Source organism: Didymosphaeria variabile (genome assembly GCF_027946475.1).
Source record: "Didymosphaeria variabile strain IMI 356815 chromosome Unknown scaffold_7, whole genome shotgun sequence".
NCBI lineage: Eukaryota > Fungi > Ascomycota > Dothideomycetes > Pleosporales > Didymosphaeriaceae > Didymosphaeria > Didymosphaeria variabile.
Window position 1 is genome coordinate 1,388,422 of NW_026611626.1, and position 18,450 is coordinate 1,406,871.

The 18,450-nt window shown below is 52.0% G+C and overlaps 7 protein-coding genes across 7 annotated transcripts; 3 read left to right on the top strand and 4 right to left on the bottom strand.

Annotated features, from left to right (window-relative positions):
- Positions 1-1,312: 1,312 nt before the first annotated feature.
- Positions 1,313-3,490, bottom strand: STR2 (Cystathionine gamma-synthase; the record flags this gene model as incomplete). The annotated part of the gene is made up of 8 exons (XM_056218347.1): positions 1,313-1,432; positions 1,495-1,537; positions 1,591-1,774; positions 1,831-2,002; positions 2,065-2,404; positions 2,454-3,209; positions 3,274-3,368; positions 3,422-3,490. 8 exons carry the CDS (start codon positions 3,488-3,490, stop codon positions 1,313-1,315), a joined length of 1,779 nt encoding a protein of 592 aa, XP_056067612.1.
- A 293-nt stretch (positions 3,491-3,783) lies between these two features.
- On the top strand, positions 3,784-6,669 carry UTP22_1 (U3 snoRNP protein; the record flags this gene model as incomplete). Its single annotated transcript, XM_056218348.1, has 2 exons — positions 3,784-4,284; positions 4,336-6,669. The coding sequence occupies 2 exons, from the start codon at positions 3,784-3,786 to the stop codon at positions 6,667-6,669; spliced, it is 2,835 nt and encodes a 944-aa protein (XP_056067613.1).
- A 159-nt stretch (positions 6,670-6,828) lies between these two features.
- On the top strand, positions 6,829-7,461 carry UTP22_2 (U3 snoRNP protein; the record flags this gene model as incomplete). The annotated part of the gene is made up of 1 exon (XM_056218349.1): positions 6,829-7,461. The coding sequence occupies one exon, from the start codon at positions 6,829-6,831 to the stop codon at positions 7,459-7,461; it is 633 nt and encodes a 210-aa protein (XP_056067614.1).
- Positions 7,462-9,453: 1,992 nt separating this feature from the next.
- On the bottom strand, positions 9,454-10,414 carry N0V89_009599 (uncharacterized protein; the record flags this gene model as incomplete). Its single annotated transcript, XM_056218350.1, has 2 exons — positions 9,454-10,098; positions 10,157-10,414. 2 exons carry the CDS (start codon positions 10,412-10,414, stop codon positions 9,454-9,456), a joined length of 903 nt encoding a protein of 300 aa, XP_056067615.1.
- Positions 10,415-10,803: 389 nt separating this feature from the next.
- On the top strand, positions 10,804-11,525 carry N0V89_009600 (uncharacterized protein; the record flags this gene model as incomplete). The annotated part of the gene is made up of 2 exons (XM_056218351.1): positions 10,804-10,905; positions 10,956-11,525. 2 exons carry the CDS (start codon positions 10,804-10,806, stop codon positions 11,523-11,525), a joined length of 672 nt encoding a protein of 223 aa, XP_056067616.1.
- A 1,007-nt stretch (positions 11,526-12,532) lies between these two features.
- On the bottom strand, positions 12,533-15,005 carry N0V89_009601 (uncharacterized protein; the record flags this gene model as incomplete). Its single annotated transcript, XM_056218352.1, has 3 exons — positions 12,533-12,831; positions 12,893-14,928; positions 14,983-15,005. 3 exons carry the CDS (start codon positions 15,003-15,005, stop codon positions 12,533-12,535), a joined length of 2,358 nt encoding a protein of 785 aa, XP_056067617.1.
- A 633-nt stretch (positions 15,006-15,638) lies between these two features.
- N0V89_009602 (uncharacterized protein) lies at positions 15,639-17,421 on the bottom strand (the record flags this gene model as incomplete). Its single annotated transcript, XM_056218353.1, has 3 exons — positions 15,639-16,340; positions 16,388-16,943; positions 17,111-17,421. The coding sequence occupies 3 exons, from the start codon at positions 17,419-17,421 to the stop codon at positions 15,639-15,641; spliced, it is 1,569 nt and encodes a 522-aa protein (XP_056067618.1).
- Between the last annotated feature and the right edge of the window lie 1,029 nt (positions 17,422-18,450).

Here is an 18,450-nt window from a genome sequence, read left to right on the forward strand (position 1 = left end):
TAATGTGAATGGAGCTCCACTGATTTCTCATCCAATACAGTATCGCTCAATGCTGGGCTGATCCCAACATACTTGCTCGGCCGTACGTTGGCACAAGTGCAGCTTGATAGTGAACAGATGGTGAATGAGTCGTTGACCGCTGTTACGGCCGTACTTCGTCAGTAAGTGAGCAGTCTGCTCAAGGCAGGGATATGCTTGCATGACTGCTGATTGCCGCTTTGGCTGTCTCGATATGCGCGGAATGCCACGGTGGAAGTACCGGAAGCTTGTAGCCGTGCAAATCTACCTGACTTCAAGGAACACGGCGCGATCTTCTATATCATGAAGAGACACCCTAAATAACCTAACGCTATGCAAGGCGGTTTTTACGTGGTGTTATGGTAAATTACTTGTCTATGAAGTCGTCCAGCAAGCATGTACGCGCCACCACTCTCAGCATCAGAAGCAGAGCCAGCTTCGACTCATCACCTCGCATTCGTAAAGTCTATCCCAAAGCAGTAATACACATTTTGCATGTATCCTCCCAGCTTTCAGCCTGTTTGTATGCACCATCCTAGGCACCCAACGATTGTACCATCTATGGACCCTACTTCACACGGAAAAAACGAGACGGAACTATGCGTTCATGCAATTCCAAAAATAGATCACGAACTCGCAAACTCCCCGTTCGTCTAAATCTTGTCCGTTCGATCGGAAATTCCACTTGTTCCACAGTAACAAATCCAGTTACAGAAAAGCTCCGATGTATTACGCCAAAATTCATGCACCATCAAAGAAGTAGCAAACGTAGTCGACCTGCACCATCGCCTAGCGCAAGGGCCGAACTGAAACATTCCTAACGAGGGAAGATAACCACTTCTCCAACAGCGGAACCTGTTCCCACCCGAGATCAATCTTCTCCAAGATCAACGGGTCCACCTTAAGAAACGCTTGATCAGCCAGCCACAGCTATGCATGGACACCAGAACAGCAGGCGGTCGAGTAAACGGAGGAACAAAGGCACTGATCATCGCGGCCGTACGCATGAAGGAAGCCGCCGACGCGCACTGCAATGTGGCTTGGCTGTCGAGCGCCTTGGCACCAACCACCAGACCTGCTCACGTTCTGCTGTAGATCGGAGGTTAGGCTTTGCGAACACGAATCCGGGAATCCATCGTTCTGATGTAAGACAATCACATACATACATGGGTTGAAGGACTCCAAGATGAGGCACAGCCCCAGACATTATAGGTTCAGGTATTTATTCGGACTAGTGTACGCTAAAATACTTTGCGAGACTCGCTAATACGTGCGAGCGATGCTGGAATCGGTTTTAAGCAGTGGTGTCTGTGATGGCTTCGAGAGCCCGCTGGAACGTGCCGACCAATGTGCTCGTTTCTTCTAGGCCAACGCTGAAACGCACAAGATCTGCCTCTACGCCCCATGATGCTGCCTAGATTCGTGCGTTAGAAGGACAGTCAGGGATGATATAGCAATCATAGAGAGAAGACTTACCCAGTCGAGTTCGTGGTAGTGCGCTAGAATTACGTATGGGGAGCTGTTGTGGGGTCAGCTGAGCGCGATGTCGGTGAGGTGAATGAACGATTGTACCTGAGCGTAAAGTTCGTGCCTAGACTGGGCCCTTTCACGGTGTCGAGGTTGTCGAAGAACTTGGCTGCGTCCTGCTTGGTGTGGAATGTCGCAGATAAGAGGCCGCCGTAGCCACCATTGGGATTTCTGCATCTCTCGTAGTTTTGACGAGTGTCGCTGTACTTGGGGTAATACACCTTCTTCACTGCAGCAAAGTCAGTCATGACCAATGGAGCTGGCGTTTATACTGCTGTAAGTTACCTCTTGGATGCGGCTTCAATACTTCGGCAATTGCTCCGGCGTTGGCATTAATGCGCTCGATACGCGATACGAAGTCCCGGCTGTTGCGCTCAAGGAAGATGCTGTCCTCTGCCCAGTGATTGTCTTCGTAGTCTGCGTCCCAAGCGCGTTTGAGAACTTTGTAATTCTTTGACTTGGGGTTTAAAACAAGACTGACAGCAGATTAGATTTAGCATTGTCAACATATGGATGCACTTGCCCTCCACCCATGACATTGCTGTCGCCACTGAATACCTTCGTCAAACTGCTGACGACTATATCCGCAAGAGGTAGCACGTTAACATTTAGGAAGTTCCCAATCGTTTCATCGACTACGACGTAGAAATCGTATTTGTCGGCAAGATAGCGAATGCGCTCAAGGTCGGGGGAACGCAGCAGAGGATTTCCAAGGAACTCCGTGAATAGCGCCAGAAAGCGCTCACCACCTTCTAGTCGCCTTTCTAGGTCATCTAACTCTTCTGATGACCCAAACCCGCAAAAGTGGCATCCCGGACCGAATTTCTCCACGATCTTCAAGGTGTCGATGTATGGGAATCTAAAGCGATCAACGTCAATTTACTCTTAAAGTGGAATAAGTGCCATACCCGTAAACAATACTCTTCAGCGGCGTCCTTGTCGACATCATGATTCTGTGAGCATTGAATATAGAGCTCATGCCACATGGATAGAGGTAGACGTCATCTTCAGAGAAATCAGGAACATCGCGAGTCCTGTCAGCATCCTTCTCTACGGACAAGGCCTTGTCTAGTCCAACGTCTGCAGTCAATGACCCAGCTATGCGTCTTCGTACGGCCAGCTTTGCGTTCTTGGTCTGTGAGATATCAAGGTTGCGCCCGAACCTTTGCTCGACGAATTGTATGGAATCGTTCTTCTCACTTCCAATTGAGTGGCCATTAGAGCCGGTGAGGTCGATAGAGGTCTTCTGCCTGTATCTCCGAGGTCCTTTGCACACTTTCGGTACGTCTTCGGTTTCCTTAGAGTCTACTAAAAGACCTTCATCATATAGGCTTTCGCAGTATTCAGCACGCCGACTCGACACACCCTCTCCTGAATGCTGCCAAAAGGTTTTCGCAACCTTAAAATGAAATCCAGGAAAAAGCACTGCCGAGACTCTCGGCGAAATTACAGAGAACTCCTCAGAGCGTGCCTTCTCGGAAGTTGGTACGAGATCTATAACCTGTAATTGCTGAGCGTCCAGTTCCGGAGCCTGGCGCAGGAAAAAGTCCCGACATCTTCCTGCAATTGCCGACGTTGGGAAAAGCATTGCTTGATCGTCTGGCTGTCCATATTTGGCAGCAACCTTGGCGGCAAACCTTTGTATGATTTTGTGGACGAAGAACCTAGCATTATTAGAAACACTGCATACAAAGGTAGCAAGAGGAGCTAAGACAAGACGTAACGAACCGTGGATATCCGGTTACCATCTTGCTGACAACCCATTCTTCTCCTTCTTCGTATCCTACGTTCGCCCTCCAGGTCGGTAACGAAACGCTCACAGCCTGTATCTATTAGTAACAAAAGAACGATATGAAGTCGTGAATCAGTGACTCACGTGCGGCGTCTGGGGAGGCAGCGACTCCCCCACTTCAACATCGTTCACGGCGGGCGTTGAATGGGGCATTTTCGAGGCAAGTGTGGCTCCAGCAATGTAGATCAGAAGGTGACAGTCACTGTCTATATAAGTTTATCACTGTTCGCTGGCCGGCGATGAGGCAATGTCAGTTTGCTAGACCGAGTCACTAGTCTGGTTCTCCGACGTCGGGCGTCGGTAGTTCCTCCCCAAACTTTTTATTGTGTTATCGATAGGGAAGGCACAAGGCACCCGCGGCAGGCACCTGGCACTAAGCACCCATGCGCCACAGCATCCGCCCGAATTTTTTTGGGTTCGCGAAATCAGACGCGAAACAATCCACCATGGCGCCGGCAACAAAGCGCAGGAAGCTGAAGCACGAGGACGAGAGTAGCGAACCCGACGGGAGCGCCGCGGACAACCATGTTGACGGCGCATTTCCGAGCGACAATGATGAGCGCGACGTAAACGATGGCTCGATGGATGATCTGGAGCTTGTCAGTGATAACGGGAGCTCAACCGAGGCTTCCCTTGAGGAAGATGACGAAGACGAGGATATTGAAGAGGAAGAAGAGGTGGCGATTGAGACTGTAACAAAGCAGCAGAGAGTTGCAACGAATGCACAGGATGGGGGAAAAGCGAAACCGCACAGACATTCAGATGCGCAACTGCAAGACGGAACTTATACAGCGGAGACATTCAAGTCGAATGTGTTCAAGCTACAAGTCGACGAACTTCTGGATCAGGTGAAGCTGAAGTACAGCAAGAAGGAAGCATCAGCGGAGAATGCCATGCGGACGCTGAAAATCATTATCGAGCAACTTCCGAGCCGGGAACCACAATTGGTACGCTGCCAAATAAGCTAAAACTGTGGAAAATTCTCTAACAATGTGTAGCTCGCTGGAGCAGAGACGAGTCTTAAAGCATCCGGTGTAGCGATCCCGTTCCCAAGCCCGCCTCCGCCGACCGATGTAAAATACAAATTTCGATATGAGCGCCCTGCAAGCATAAATGCTACCGGCAGCTACCCACTGAAGACTGCGACCCGGTCGGAAGAGGGCATAGGTATCGACCTTGTCGTGACAATGCCGAAGGCTATCTTCCAGGAAAAGGACTACTTGAACTACCGATATTTCTACAAGCGCGCATTCTACCTGGCATGTTTGGCAGCTGGCATAAAGAAGTCGAAGGAGCACAAATTCAAGTTGTCGTTTGATTGCTTAAACGGGAATCAGCTGCAGCCTATACTTGTCGTTCGACCGAACGGCAACGGCGATGGCGATGACTTTTCAAATTCGAAGTGCCGCATTGACATCCTCCTAGCAATGCCTGAAGGCATTTTCCCGGATGCGAAACTGCTTCCAAAGGCAAACTGTATACGGCCCAAAGGCGATGACATAGAAAGCGACAATAAGCCCCTCACTTCGACTCCATTCTACAACAGCACCCTTCGATCCGAAGTGACCGTCACTCCTTATCTCAAACTACTCCATTCCAGCGCTGCGAACTGTGATGCGTTTCAAGATGCATGCATCTTGGGCAGAATCTGGCTGAAGCAGCGCGGATTCGGTAGTGGACTTCGCAAGGGAGGCTTCGGTAACTTCGAGTGGGCAGCACTTATGGCTCTTCTAATGCAGCCGAATCCTGGAGCTGGCGCGCCTCCTCTTTCTAGTGGCTACAGTAGCTATCAGCTGTTCAAAGGTACCCTTCAGTTTTTAGCCCGGCACGACCTCTCAAAGAAAGCGTTTTCACTCCAGGCACGCGACGTTGCTTTCCCAAAAAGCGGACTAGCTCCGATATTCTTCGATGGTCCACGGGGCTTGAATATACTGTTCAAGATGACAACATGGTCTTACGCGCAATTGCACCTCGAGGCTAAGATCTCTGTTGATACATTGGGAGATGTATTATTCGACCAATTCGATTCTATCTTCATTTTACGCACGGATCTAAAACGTTACCGGTACGACGCAACCCTGGAACTGCCCATAGGCGCACTTGGGCTTGATCCAACCCAGAAAAGTTACGAGGATCAACTGGCCGGCACTTGCCAGAAAATCTATACTACCCTAATTCGAGCACTTACCGACAGAGTGACGGCTCTGGACTTGTCACTTCGCGCTCATTCTACCTGGTCGGTCACTACGAGCAGACCCAGTGACGACGCACGAGACCGCCTTCTAATCAACATCGCGACCGATCCAGCCAACGCTAATCGAACGGTTGATCATGGACCATCAGCGGAAAACAAACAAGAAGCTGCATCTTTCCGCAAGTTCTGGGGCGATAAGTCTGAGCTCAGACGCTTCAGAGACGGTAGCATCCTCGAGAGCGTGGTCTGGTCAACAAAAGATGCATCTGTGTCCGTCCTCGAGCACATCGTCCTTTACATCCTCGCCAAGCACGTCAACGACGGTATTCGCGAAAACGCACACTTCACCTATGACTCTTTTGCTGGAGTAATCTCATCTGGTCGTTTACAAGGGCAGTCAGGCGTCACAGCATTCGCACCGATTATGGCAGCTTTTACGCAACTTGAAAAGGATATCCGCGAGCTGGAGGAATTACCACTTTCTGTTCGACATATCCGGGGTGCTGATGCGCAGCTGCGCTACACTTCGGTCGATGCCCAACAGTCCACACCGGCATCTATCGTACTGCAACTTGAAGCCTCCGCACGGTGGCCTGACGACCTGTGCGCCATCCAAAGAACGAAGATCGCGTTCCTCCTCAAACTTTCCGAACTGTTGTCTGCTAGCCACAAAACCTACAAGGCTCAGGTTGGGTTGGAGAATCCATCACAGCCATCGCAGAACCAGGCTTTCCTTGATATTACCCTCAAAACAGGAAAGCACGGCGTGCCAGACTACGCATTTCGGCTTCGTATTCATCATGATCGTGAAGCTACATTGCTAGAACGACAATTAAAGGACAAGACGTTGGATGCGCAATCGCGTGAGTCCGCTGCTCTAGCGCTTGCGCTATACAGCCGAGACTTCCTGCGCGTGCTATCCCATACGCAAACGGTTCAGAACCTGTGTACACGCCACACGGCGCTTTCGCCGGCTATACGATTGACAAAGCGATGGTTCGACTCGCATCTTCTATCACCTCACGTTGCTCCAGAACTCATCGAGCTTCTAGTTATTCGCACGTTTCTGCAACCGCACCCCCTGGCCCGTACCTTCATGTGCCACGACCGGCTTCTTACGGACGCTGGCTTGGATTAGCCGCTGGGACTGGCGCCACACCCCCCCCTTATCGTCGATTTCTCATCAAACGCTTCAGATGATTCAGCCGACTCAACCGCAGGTACTGGTCGCATGAAAGCAGAAGATCTTGAGAAGATCCAAATGCGTTTCGAGGCGTGGCGACGTATCGACCCAGCCATGAACCGCGTAGTGCTCTTTGCAGCCACGAACCTTGACACGGATGGAAACACGTGGACGGACAGAGGCAAACCTGAGAAAGTGGTTGCTGCGCGGATGACGGCGCTCGCCAAGGCTGCCACGGCTGCCATTAGAGCTTCCGAGGATACCTCTGCTGTAAATGGTGAGCCTAGGGCAGCGCATGTTACTGGAGAGTCGTTTTTCGTACCCCAGCTGCAGGACTTTGACTTCGTTATCCATATTGCATCGAAATACTCCCACGCTCGCAGGAAGAAGCGTCACGATGAACCGAAGTTCAAGAACATCGAGATCCAGCAGGTGATTTCTCAAAATAATTCTACGCAGCTTGCGCGTCTATTCGCTGAAGACGTCCAGAGTATCTATGGGGATGCTATATTGTGGTTCTGGGATAATGAGGATATGTCAAATGTAGCAGGCCTGTGGAACCCGGCTGTGACTGCTCAGCGTACGTTCAAAGTCAAGCCTGGGTGGAACAGCGTGCCAGTGAAAAGGAAGGTGGGGGAGAGGAGGGAGGACAAGGGTGTGGATATCATGGTCAATAAGGAGGCCGCGTACAATGAGATGAAGAGGCTGGGTGAGGAGTTGGTCAGTGAGATCGATATCAATAGGTAAAGGGGTATGATTAGGTTTACTACCCCAGCTAGACTTGGTAGGAAGACATTTTGATCATGTTGTAGCATCGAGTATCGTGTTTCCTCCTGTGGCACGTTTGATGGACATACCTTCTCCTCATGAGTGGCACATTGCACCATCGTCTCGCATATTGAGTGCGCATTCAGGTGGCCTAGACATCTACAGTAAACGAAGTCTGCCCAGCACATGTCATCGTTGTGCCCGACTTAGGCACTGGCGGATGAGTTGTGGCCCACCAAAGTCCACCTTGAGAGTACCAGAACCCTCGTACAGACACAGCGCCCCGACGACTGAGGAGAATTGGAGGTGTATGTATAGGAGTTTCCAAGGGAGTGAGATCATTTGTGACGGCCACAGTTGGCCCTTTCTACGCCGCCACGGAACGAAACAAGATCCATTCCCCCCACTTTGAGTTTCAAAAAACTTGCCACGTGACCTTATGCATGCGTAACCTGATGCTAAAATATACTCTAGTGCAAGACGAGTACTTGTTCAGAAAGGGAAACTTTGTTTGGGAGGTTTATATTCGGGAGGTTTGTAATCGGGAAGCCCTCCCACTACAGGGTTATGCGGCGTTCTTCACCTTTGCCGTGGGTTGGGTGGGGGCCATTCTGGGCGTGTATCAGAAGTGGTACACAAGGCCTATTGGTGGGCCTGTTGGGCTGCCGATTGTTGTTGCCGTGGCAGCGATTGTGTATCCTTTAGCTAGGTAGTTGCAGCTGAAAAAAGCCAGTAGTAGACGTTGTTGCAACCTTTTGAGCCGGCTGGGAGGCCATAGACGAATGTCATGGTACTTTCATATGAGCATTGAAGGCAGCGAGTCGGACTTTCAAGCCATTGATACGCGCATCATTCTTCCGCGTTAAGAACCTATCGTTCAAAGTCCGAAAAGGGTCAGGTCGCGCCTTTCCCATCCATCGGCACTTTGTTTGCCTCTCCCCTTTCACCTCACGACGTCTCATCACCACACCCACCACACACACTCCCTCAATCCAGTATATAGATAGAGTATCTCGATACACAGTATATACTGCCATTTAAACTTGTTATTTTGAAAGATATTTGACTTCCGACTAACACATAAAGAGCGTAGTGTAGTTGGGTGAAAGCACTCTGTTAGTACTCGCTGACAGTGCACCGGCTCGAGGCCTAATCAAATCAGAAAAGATAGAGCCGGGGTGTGTGGATGGGATGAATCTGTTTCTGCCTTTGTCTTATGCTGGTATTCGCAGGCTGGATCCTGACTTGAGAGAGGGTTGGCTGCAAACTCTCGACGGAAATCACATAGGCATACGATCTCCTAATATCAGGACTAACTTAACAAGTACGCAATGTGGATGTACACTATGTCTATCCGAGCTTTGGGTAGCGTCAATGGTGAGGAGCGTAAGTTGACCCGGATCGAGTGGTCGATAAGGGCAATGTTGAAAGGTTGTCTTTGAGGCACTAGATCGTTCCAAATATGAGTCCAGCATCGTGGTAACTACTCAACGCGTAAAGTTCTTGGTGGTGACATTATCCGCAGTAGGTTCAATATAGGCACACCGAATATTCTGCCGAGCATTCGCTGGTTTGGAAACGTCATAAATGCTCAAAATAACTTTTCGACACCTACAGAGAGACAAGCAGCCGATCTTGAAACTTTGTCTTTCGCCTCGAGCTAGGCTGGATCCTAGTCTGTTCGCGATTATGAAACCAAGTCTAAAACCCAGGAAAGGATAACCGAAGGCTGAGTATGCTTGCTGTTCAGCGTGCGCCGATAGCGTGCTGTACTGATGAGCAATCCACAGTGCTTATTTCGGTGAGCAGGGGCTCGGACTGATGCTTTCAATATGGAAGTTTCTGTTCAACAAGACATCGCATGCCATAGGCGGTTCGCAGGCAGGTGGTAATTGAGCTCGGACCGAATTTTGCAGTCTATAGATCGCGATACGAGCATCGACTCAATTTTTCTTGTTCTGATTTGCGAGCTCAACTGACCAGTCCTTCGAATAGCGCATCTCGTCTTCTCCTCACGTTGTCCAGGTTGATCTCCAGCTTGCCCACCTCTTTCCTCGCAACCTCCCGATCTGCCGGCAAGCCAGCAAATTCGTCTACTTCCCTCTCCAATCCTTCAACCCTTTGCCTCAACGCATTCAAAGATGTCTGCTGCTCCAGCATATCCGCAATCGCTTCTGCCGAGCTGACGCCTTTCGAAGCTGGCGTAGCCGCACCCTTTGCTTGATGATGCTCCAGTGACAACAGCCTATCCTCGTATTCTCGTATCTTGGCTCGCACGTGTTTCGTCTGGCGTGCTTGCTCAGTGGTTTGGCGCTGCAGCGACGGAGGGGCGGAGAAGGCAGGATTAGATTGCAGTTCCTTGAGCTGGACGCGGAGGAGGGTGTGCTGTTTTTCGAGGTATCTCTGTAAAGTTTGTATATGTGTAATGCTGGTCGAGAGGGTCTGCGATGTGGATGTGTGCGCAATGAGCGCATATGCAAGCGTCTCTGAGTTCGCGCTTGTCGTATCGAGGGCGACCGCGGTCGATGCGAGAGCACGCAAGGACTCTGAGCCTTCAGGCGTAAGGTGTGCTTTCGTGGCCTCAACTATCTTTACGTCTTCTTGGTTGCGAGAGGCCTGCGCATATCAACGTCTGGACATCAACTGGCAAAAGGCAGAGGCGAACCTCTCATACCTCATCCGCCTTCAACTCCTTCAACGCCTCCCGCTCCACCTTCTCCATGATCATCCGCTCCTCATCTGCGCGTTCATTTGCCAATGACAGCTCCCTGAGCACCTTCATTGTCTCCTCGTTGCGCTCAAAGGTGGGGACGGTGCGGCCTGCGTATTTGTACGACAGCCATGAGTCGATGTGTGCCCAATCGGCCGCCTGTGCACGCTGCTGTCGAGCTTTGGAAGGCGAGAAGAGGTCTTGCGGCGTCAGGTTGTCCATGGTGTCGTGGAAAGGTGGTTTAGCGATTCGGTGTTTGTTTTCGTCTGACCCTGGCGGCAGGGGCGAGGCGAGGCGAGGCGGGTGGGGCAAGAGCTACCCCGGATTCCAGCCTTATGGAGACGGGTGAGGTGACCTCTTTGTTATTATGACGTTGATTGCTCCGCTCCTCTATCAAGGATCACTTCTCCCCTTACTGTCCTTACACTTATGGTCTCTGCTTGCTTGATGTTTCGCTCCTAAGCACGTGTAGACTCAAAACCCACTTCGCTTTGGCCGTTATACACCTACCTTCGAAGCTTCTTATCGCGGCGGTGCTCTGTCTTGTCAAGCTGCCTTTCTTGAAGAACGTCCTCCGCTCAGCAGGCGGTACTCAGATTCGTAGCATCGGGATGGCGTGGCGAAGCTCCGGCACCACCAATGAAGGCCTGATAGCGAATCTGGCGCGCAACGGCCTTATCGAATCGGCGCGTGTCAAGGAAGCTATGATGAAGGTAATCCTCATATTACCTGATAGCTTGCACAGACATACTAATTCATACAGGTCGACCGCGCCCACTACGCCCCCACCCACGCCTACGAAGACTCCCCTCAACCCATCGGCCACCGCGCCACAATATCCGCCCCGCACATGCACGCCTCGGCCTGCGAATCTCTCCTCTCGCACCTGCAACCCGGCGCTCGTGTCTTAGACATCGGTTCCGGCAGCGGCTACCTGACTGCTGTCCTCGCGAATCTCGTCGGCCCATCCGGCACTGTTATCGGCATTGACCACATCCAACCCCTCGTTGACATGGCGGTGGGCAATATGGTCAAGTCAGAAGCCGGGCGGGCGATGCTGAATTCTGGACAAGTAAAGTTCGTAAAGGGTGACGGAAGGAAAGGCTGGGCCGAGGAGGCACCCTATGACGCGATCCATGTCGGCGCTGCGGCGGCCGAGCATCACAAGGAGTTGAGTGAGCAGCTGAAGGCTCCGGGACGAATGTTTATTCCGGTAGAAGAGGGACATATGCAGCATGTATATGTGGTGAATAAGAAAGAGGACGGAACCATTGAGAAGAAGAAGCTGTACGGTGTGCAATACGTGCCATTGACTGATGTACCGTCAGAGTGACTGGCTGGAGGACGAGCCGAAACGAAGCTACGATTTGGGAATGGACATAACAACGAAATCAAGCGAGAGTTTAGCGCGATTTAAGGAGACTGAGACACCTTTAAAGCTGAGAGTTGCAATGTGTATAGAATGAACCTCAACATGTGGTAGAATGAAGGCAGCGGGCTACGGCTGTAATACACACTTCAACGCAGAAGGAAGAGGAAGTCTCAACAGAACTTCCTCCCCACTTCGCATGGCCTTCCCATACCTGCCAGAAGTGCACACCAACCCCCAGGCTTGTCTAGTGACCACAGACACGCGCCGTTCCTGATAATCCCCTGTAATCACCGCAGAGACCCTGCCCGGATCGACTCGTTGGATACTGACCTTGAGCTATGCCATATCAACATTGTTAACCCGGTTCCCCCAAGTAGTGCAAAAGTTGGAAAGAAATTCCCAATGTTCCATTTTTTCACTAAAAAAACATCCACCCGAGATGTAGGAAGACAGCCAAAAAGGCCATTTCACCCGAAGGCCCAGCTCAAGGTTGTTTTGCTTCGGCTTCATACTGGTGCACTATCAACAAATACGAGCGAGTGGTTTCACTCCACTATATTAGCCTTTCTATGTGTCGGTCGATGGACAAGAGCATTACGATTTGATAAGTATATGTAGGTGTTGATACAAAAGTCTAGATACGCAGATTTTCATTTGGATTTCGCCCAATGCTTGCAATGATATTAGGGAGATAGGGGCGCGCCAAATGTACCCTTTGCTTATCTTAAGGTAATAAATAGTATTACACGTTTACAGCCGTCAAGAGAACGCCTGGCATACTCAGTTAAAGAATGTCCGAAGCTGAAAGACACGTTGAGCCTTCTCCATATAAGTCAATCGACAGGCTTCAAGTTTCTGTGTACGTCTACAGTACAGAGCTCAAACAAACATCTAGAAGTCCAAGACAAGTCACTCCGCTCTACGCTACGCAAACAAGCAAGAAACTTCTGCTCGAACGGCAGACAGATCTAATCCACAGCATACTCAGCTTTCATTCCTCTTAGCGCCCTACGTCTATCCTCATATACGCACGCCAGGTGCTGCAGCACCAGCGCCATTCTCGGCGTCACGCCCCACACCCAGACGTCATTAAGCATCGTCGAGCGGAAGTGAGCGACCGCGCTGGCGAGGGAGCTGCCGTTGTACTCACAGTCCGTCTCGGCGAGTAGATGCTTATAGCCGCGTAGAAGTTCTTTCTCGTCTGCATCAAGCGGCGAGCTGGCAGGGGAGGTTTCGAGAGTGTGTATCCATTTGGTGACGAGAAGAACTAACATTTCATTAGTATTGCTAGGAGACTGATTGCTAGGAGACGAATCCGGAAAACTTACTTCCGACCCAGTCCGTTACAGCGTGTTCCAAGCTCCAGCTAAGCGCCGCCGTCTTCCGCAAGAGACTGTGTCCCAGCTTCACCAGCACATGGTGTCTGTCATACGATTTCCTCATAAAATCCGTCAAGCTCGCACATCTCTGCAGTGGCGCCTCAGCAAAAGAGTACGCGGCCGCGGCTATCTCGTCGGGGTTGTCGTTAATCAGCATAAGTCTGTTGAAAGCCCTCATGTCGAGGAACAGGCGCACATGCGCCATGTGAACTACGCCCTGGCAATTGAACATCAGCGGGCCCTCTGCCTCGGTCCACGGCGTTGTGGTGTCTTTGCGCTGGCGGGCGGCGGCAAGGATGTCCTCACACGCTGAGAGCGCGGATGTGGTCGGATTTATCAGTGTATCGTGCAGGTGCACAGGGCTTAGCTCGACGACCTGGCGTATACCTTCTATATGAATGTTCATTGCATGCATGAGGAGAAGCATCGTCAGGACAGATACTTCAGGCGGGCCGCCCGCATCATGGTCTTCATCGAGCAGAATGCGGCTCAAAATGTCTCGGACGGTAGAGCGTGTCTGGGACGTATCTGGGGCAGACCGCCGAAGATACCACCACTCCTGCGCTGATGAGGCATTCCAGAAGCGCCCCTCGTCCAGGTCCTCAAAGTCCAGATCGTCCGTGTGCGAAAACCCTGGCATGACTCCGAACGTGGTGGAAATCAGATTTGACACAACGTACATACCGAAAAGCAAGCGCTTGCTGCTCTCACGATAGATCCACTCATCCCAGTCCAAGCCTTCTGTGCTTGACCGCTTGAGCAGCGCTTTCCTGAGGCGGTAGTCAATGGAATGGAGTCCGAGGTTCTCGACCGTACGTAGCACAACAGAGGTCATGCCGCTGAACATTCCAGAGAGCGAGAGCAGCACGCGCGTCTGCATGACCCATAGCGGCGCAGGTTCTGGATTACCATTTACAATGGGGAGTCCATTGTGAAGCGCGTGCGAGCTCATGGTGCCAGCTAGGACGAAGAGATTCTTCGCCTTCTCTCTGCGGAGGCGGTACTGCGCGCCGATGCTGCACATGGCCATTATTAGGGGACTGGGGACCTGGTATGGGTCGAAGGAGTGCAGATGGATGATGGGGAAGTGCCGGTGGAAGCCTTCGAGGTAGCCGGAGAAGAATTGCTGCAGGTCGGTGAAGGTGGGGAGGAGGGTTTCGGGGAGACCCAGGCCCATGGTCCGAAGACGGATGTCTTCGCATATTCGCCGGTGCGTCTCTTCGCTGAACTGGAGGTTAGGGAGATTCCGCAGGTTTGCACAGGCTTCGGAGTGGACCCGTAGCCTTTGAGTGGAGGTTTGGTAATTGGTATCTGTGCGGTTGGCCTGTTCGGTCTCCATGTCGAACAGGGCCAGGTATTCGGCAGACAGGTCAATATTTTCTAGGTTTTCCCAGGTTGGCGACTCATGTGGAAGTGACGGTTGAACGAAATGTGCGTCCTCTAAATTAGGATCAATAGCATCGTAAGTCTGGACTCCGAGCTGTGAAACGGGCGTTTCTACTACGTGCATGTCCGCGTTCACGGGTGTGGCCATGATGAGCGGGTCGATTTCAAACCGTTGCCGTTTCGCTGGCGGCTCTTGGTAGTAGTCTGCATCACCATGTAATGAGAATACAGTACGCGGAGCTGGCATTGGAGGTTGCCGGAATTCCGCGTTCATAGGGGGGAAGTCAAAAGTAACTGCGTCATCACCTGGATGGAACGGCCTCCCACCGTCGCTGGACGGCGAGCCAGACGATGACCTGAAGGGTGCAGGGTGGTCGTACGAGAGGCCTGGACCAGCGCCGGGAACATGGACAACAGGCGTGTACGTTGTTTCGAGGTTCAAAGTGTAGTCATCTGGAGGGGTCAAAGGGGGAAGCGGGTGAGGGGTGCGTGGTGATTCGGATCCGTCTGACAATCGACTGCCCGACCCAAACTCTTCCGGATGCGCCTTCCTGTACTGGTCGGCATGCAATGTCCGTTCGTGGCGCTTGACGAGGTCTCTGTGCATACGTTAGTCTGCAACGGCCACGACGGATGTTTCTGGGCCATGCAACGTAAGGGACGCACTTTCTGGCATATTTGCGATCGCAATAGGCACACGCGAACGGCTTCTCCTGGGTATGTACCCTCTCGTGTCTTGCGCAATGCTCACTGCGCTTGAAGACTCGAGCGCAGTGTCGGCAAGTGTACGTTCGCTTCATTTCGGCGTCTCTTTCTTGTGTTCTTACCACGTGCGGAATGGATGTTGCGACGCTGATAGAGGCCAGCCGCGGTCAGTATCGACTGCCAGCACGGGCGCAGTCTTCCGGCAGGGCGAGGGCGAAGGGCGTGGTGATGCAAAGCGTTGAGGCTCCTCACAGAGTGGCGGGTGACAGCACGAACGACCGGGATCTGCTACGATGCGCGAACCGCTGGCCAAATCATGGAGCCATGTTTGCGGGGGAGCCAATCGGCGCTTGAGGGGTGAGTGCGGGTGAAATAGCTCCGGGGACTGGGGGAAGCAACTGCCGAGGAGCGGAGACCGCCACCCGTCGGCCTTTGTACCAAGGCACCGCAGAGGCGGACAAACGCAAGCAGTTGAAGAAATCGTTTCATAACACGCCAATTGACCCCGTCGCATGCCAACCTGTCAGCTATACCAACGCCGTCCCCAAGTGTTGTTCTCGCATGTCCCAGCACCACGCAACCACCACCTCTCCACATCGCAGTGCTAGCTCTTATACCTCGGCGTAAGCTTCACGTCCAGCGCACCCACACTGAGCGTGAAAGCGTCCCGCGACTTCTTCACTACTGCCTCACCCATGTCTCCGGCGAAGTCAATCTCAAACCATCTCATCAAGTTCGCCACCACGACACGCATCTCCATCATAGCAAGCTTTTGGCCGACGCAGTTGTACACTCCAGCTGAAAAGGGAATGAAAGCGCGCTTGTCTTTGACGTACTCCGGGGCTTCGTCAGTCCAGCGCTCAGGCATAAACTTTAGAGGCTCGGAGAAGGAGCGCCCGTCTCGTTGTATGGTGTGAATGGGCATCCAGATCGTCGTTTCGCTGGGGATGTAGGTACCATCAGGCAGTGTTATCCCTGCCGCGGGCGTTTCGCGCATTACTCCTGAGGGTACCGCTGGGTGGAGGCGGAGAGATTCGTTGATGGCGCCGTCGAGATGTGGACAATCCTTGACATCATCGACGTCTAGGAAGGATTTCTCGGGTACAAGGTCGTCAGTGATCTTGCAAAGCTTAGCCTGGGCATCTTTGTGTGTGCAGAGTTCCCAGATAAGCCAGGTGAGAGTTGCGTGTGTAGTGTCTGAGCCCGCAACCATCATGAGACGAGAATCGGCATTCAGCTGTTTCGGTATTTCTTCTGCCGTCTCGTCGATGAGATGACTGAACACGTCAGGCTCGGTTGGAGTGATCTGCAATTTGATCAGCACGGTAACGTCTCCAAAGGTGATGAACCAACTTTCTTCCGCTCCATGAGAATATCTTGCGTAAGCTTCATGAAATTGAGCAAGTCCTTTGCCCCAAAGCTCGTCCGCAACATGATCCCAACGATCCACGGAATATGCCCAAAGATGCTCAAAGGAGCCATGCTCTTGTGAACAAGCTCAATCATTTCATCCTCTTCCCCCTTCTCAAGCATACCGAAACCTCGGTTGTATCCAATGTCGCCCATAACATCGAAGGCGTAAAAGCCGATCCAGCTCGAGATGCGGACAGACGACTCCTTGACATGCTCCTTCAGCTTATCGACAAATACACGGGTGTGTCGGTTGAGGCGAGGCTCGTAGTCGCGCAGAGCTTTCGCATTGAAGGCGCGATCCCAAGCCTTGCGTCTTTCTCTGTGGTCTTGATGGTTACGTGTGCTCTGCAACGAAGCACCCTCGATGTGGTAAGAACCACTATACCAGACTCCCTTTCTACACTTGGACATGGGTCCGTAGATGAGAGGAATCGCTTCCGCGCTTGCGACACTGAGTTCGCGAGGCCCTGTGCGAACGATATCGGTGTTGTACTGCCTGTGTAACCCCTCGATAACATCTGTGCAATGTGAGTCTATCGATTTTCGAAGTGCAGGACAAAATGTTTACGGTATAGTTGATAATCGGGTACAACACGGCTTATGGTGTCAAGCTTCGTAATACGAGCGGGAAAAGGGCCAGGGAACTAGAACGTCAGCATGCACTGCTTCACAATAGGAGTCAGAGTCTCAAGGACCTTTCCCAACCGGTGGAAGTACGCGCGGTAAATGATGATGCTTGCCGTCAATGTTCCCAGGTACACTGCTGCCGCTGTTGCCACGACCTGAAAAGCCTGGGAGTAAGAGCCCACCAGAGGATCGGCCACATATTCGAAAGCTACCAATGCGCCGAAAAGTAGAGGCCCGCCTGATACCAGAAGATGAGCATGGTGATCCCATTCTCCGCTGTTTGCAACGAAGTGTGTGAGCAGGCCCAGGGCTGCGGCTACTGCTTTGCTGCGAAAGAGGTCCGCCATGGATGTGTTGAGTCGAGCTGTCTCTTTTGCTTCTGCTTGGACTGGCCACGGGAAATCGTGCAGTGTTTAAGCAAGTCTTGTGCTACGCTGAGCTGCTAGCTTGCAAGGAAGGGCCCGGCTGTGGTAACTGGGGAAGTCGCTTCCGTCAGAAGCCTGAACCACTCATTGAGCACGCATCGGTACGTAGATAAAGGCTTCTGAACTTGCGACGCATCTCACGTCCAAGAGCTCATCAGGTATGCGGGAAACAGAACATGTTCATACGTTGGGCTAATTGTTAGTGCGGGGGGTTACATCTTGGGCGGCGCCATCGGACCCTTCTCCAGTGCATAGTATGTGCCTCAGAAAAGCAAGTCTAAAGGCACGTGTGCTAGCCGAGCTAACGAGCTTGTGTACAGTCAGTGCATGCTTGTAAGCAGTCGAGCTTCGTTCACAGTCGCCTCAATAGCTGGTAACCCGTCCAGCTTATCGTGGCCAGCAAAGGTCTTGTCCGCGCCCCTCCTGTACCGATCTTGCAGCCTGTATTGGGCGAATCTTGTGTCTAACCTTGCACCGCACAATCAAACCCCCTCCGATAGGTTACAGCACCGACGTGGAAACTGACTAATGGATAAAGAATGATTCAGCCAACATCGGTGGCCTCAGGTTACGGTCACTCCGTCGTCAGATCGCTAACGTCGACTGTGATGACATCTGGACTCGGCGAGGCAGCGTAAAGTACGACCAACAAACAGCTGGTACCGCTTCGTACCAATGTACAAGCTGAAGCTGCTACATATTGATTGTTGTATCAATATCGTAATGACGATATCTGTTGCAATGATGCGCTCTTCTCATCGTCCTCGCAGCACGACCCTGGCGCGAGTTCTTTTCAGGTTTAGCGTCTAACGCACCCATGTCTAGTGAATGTCTCCACTGTGCTTTCCGCTAGGTTCGACTGCATTGCCGCTTTTTCGCATCGCAAGTCTCTCTAAGTAAACTGACCTGCGCTCAACCGCACTCCCTTGATCTTCTTACCCGCATAACAAA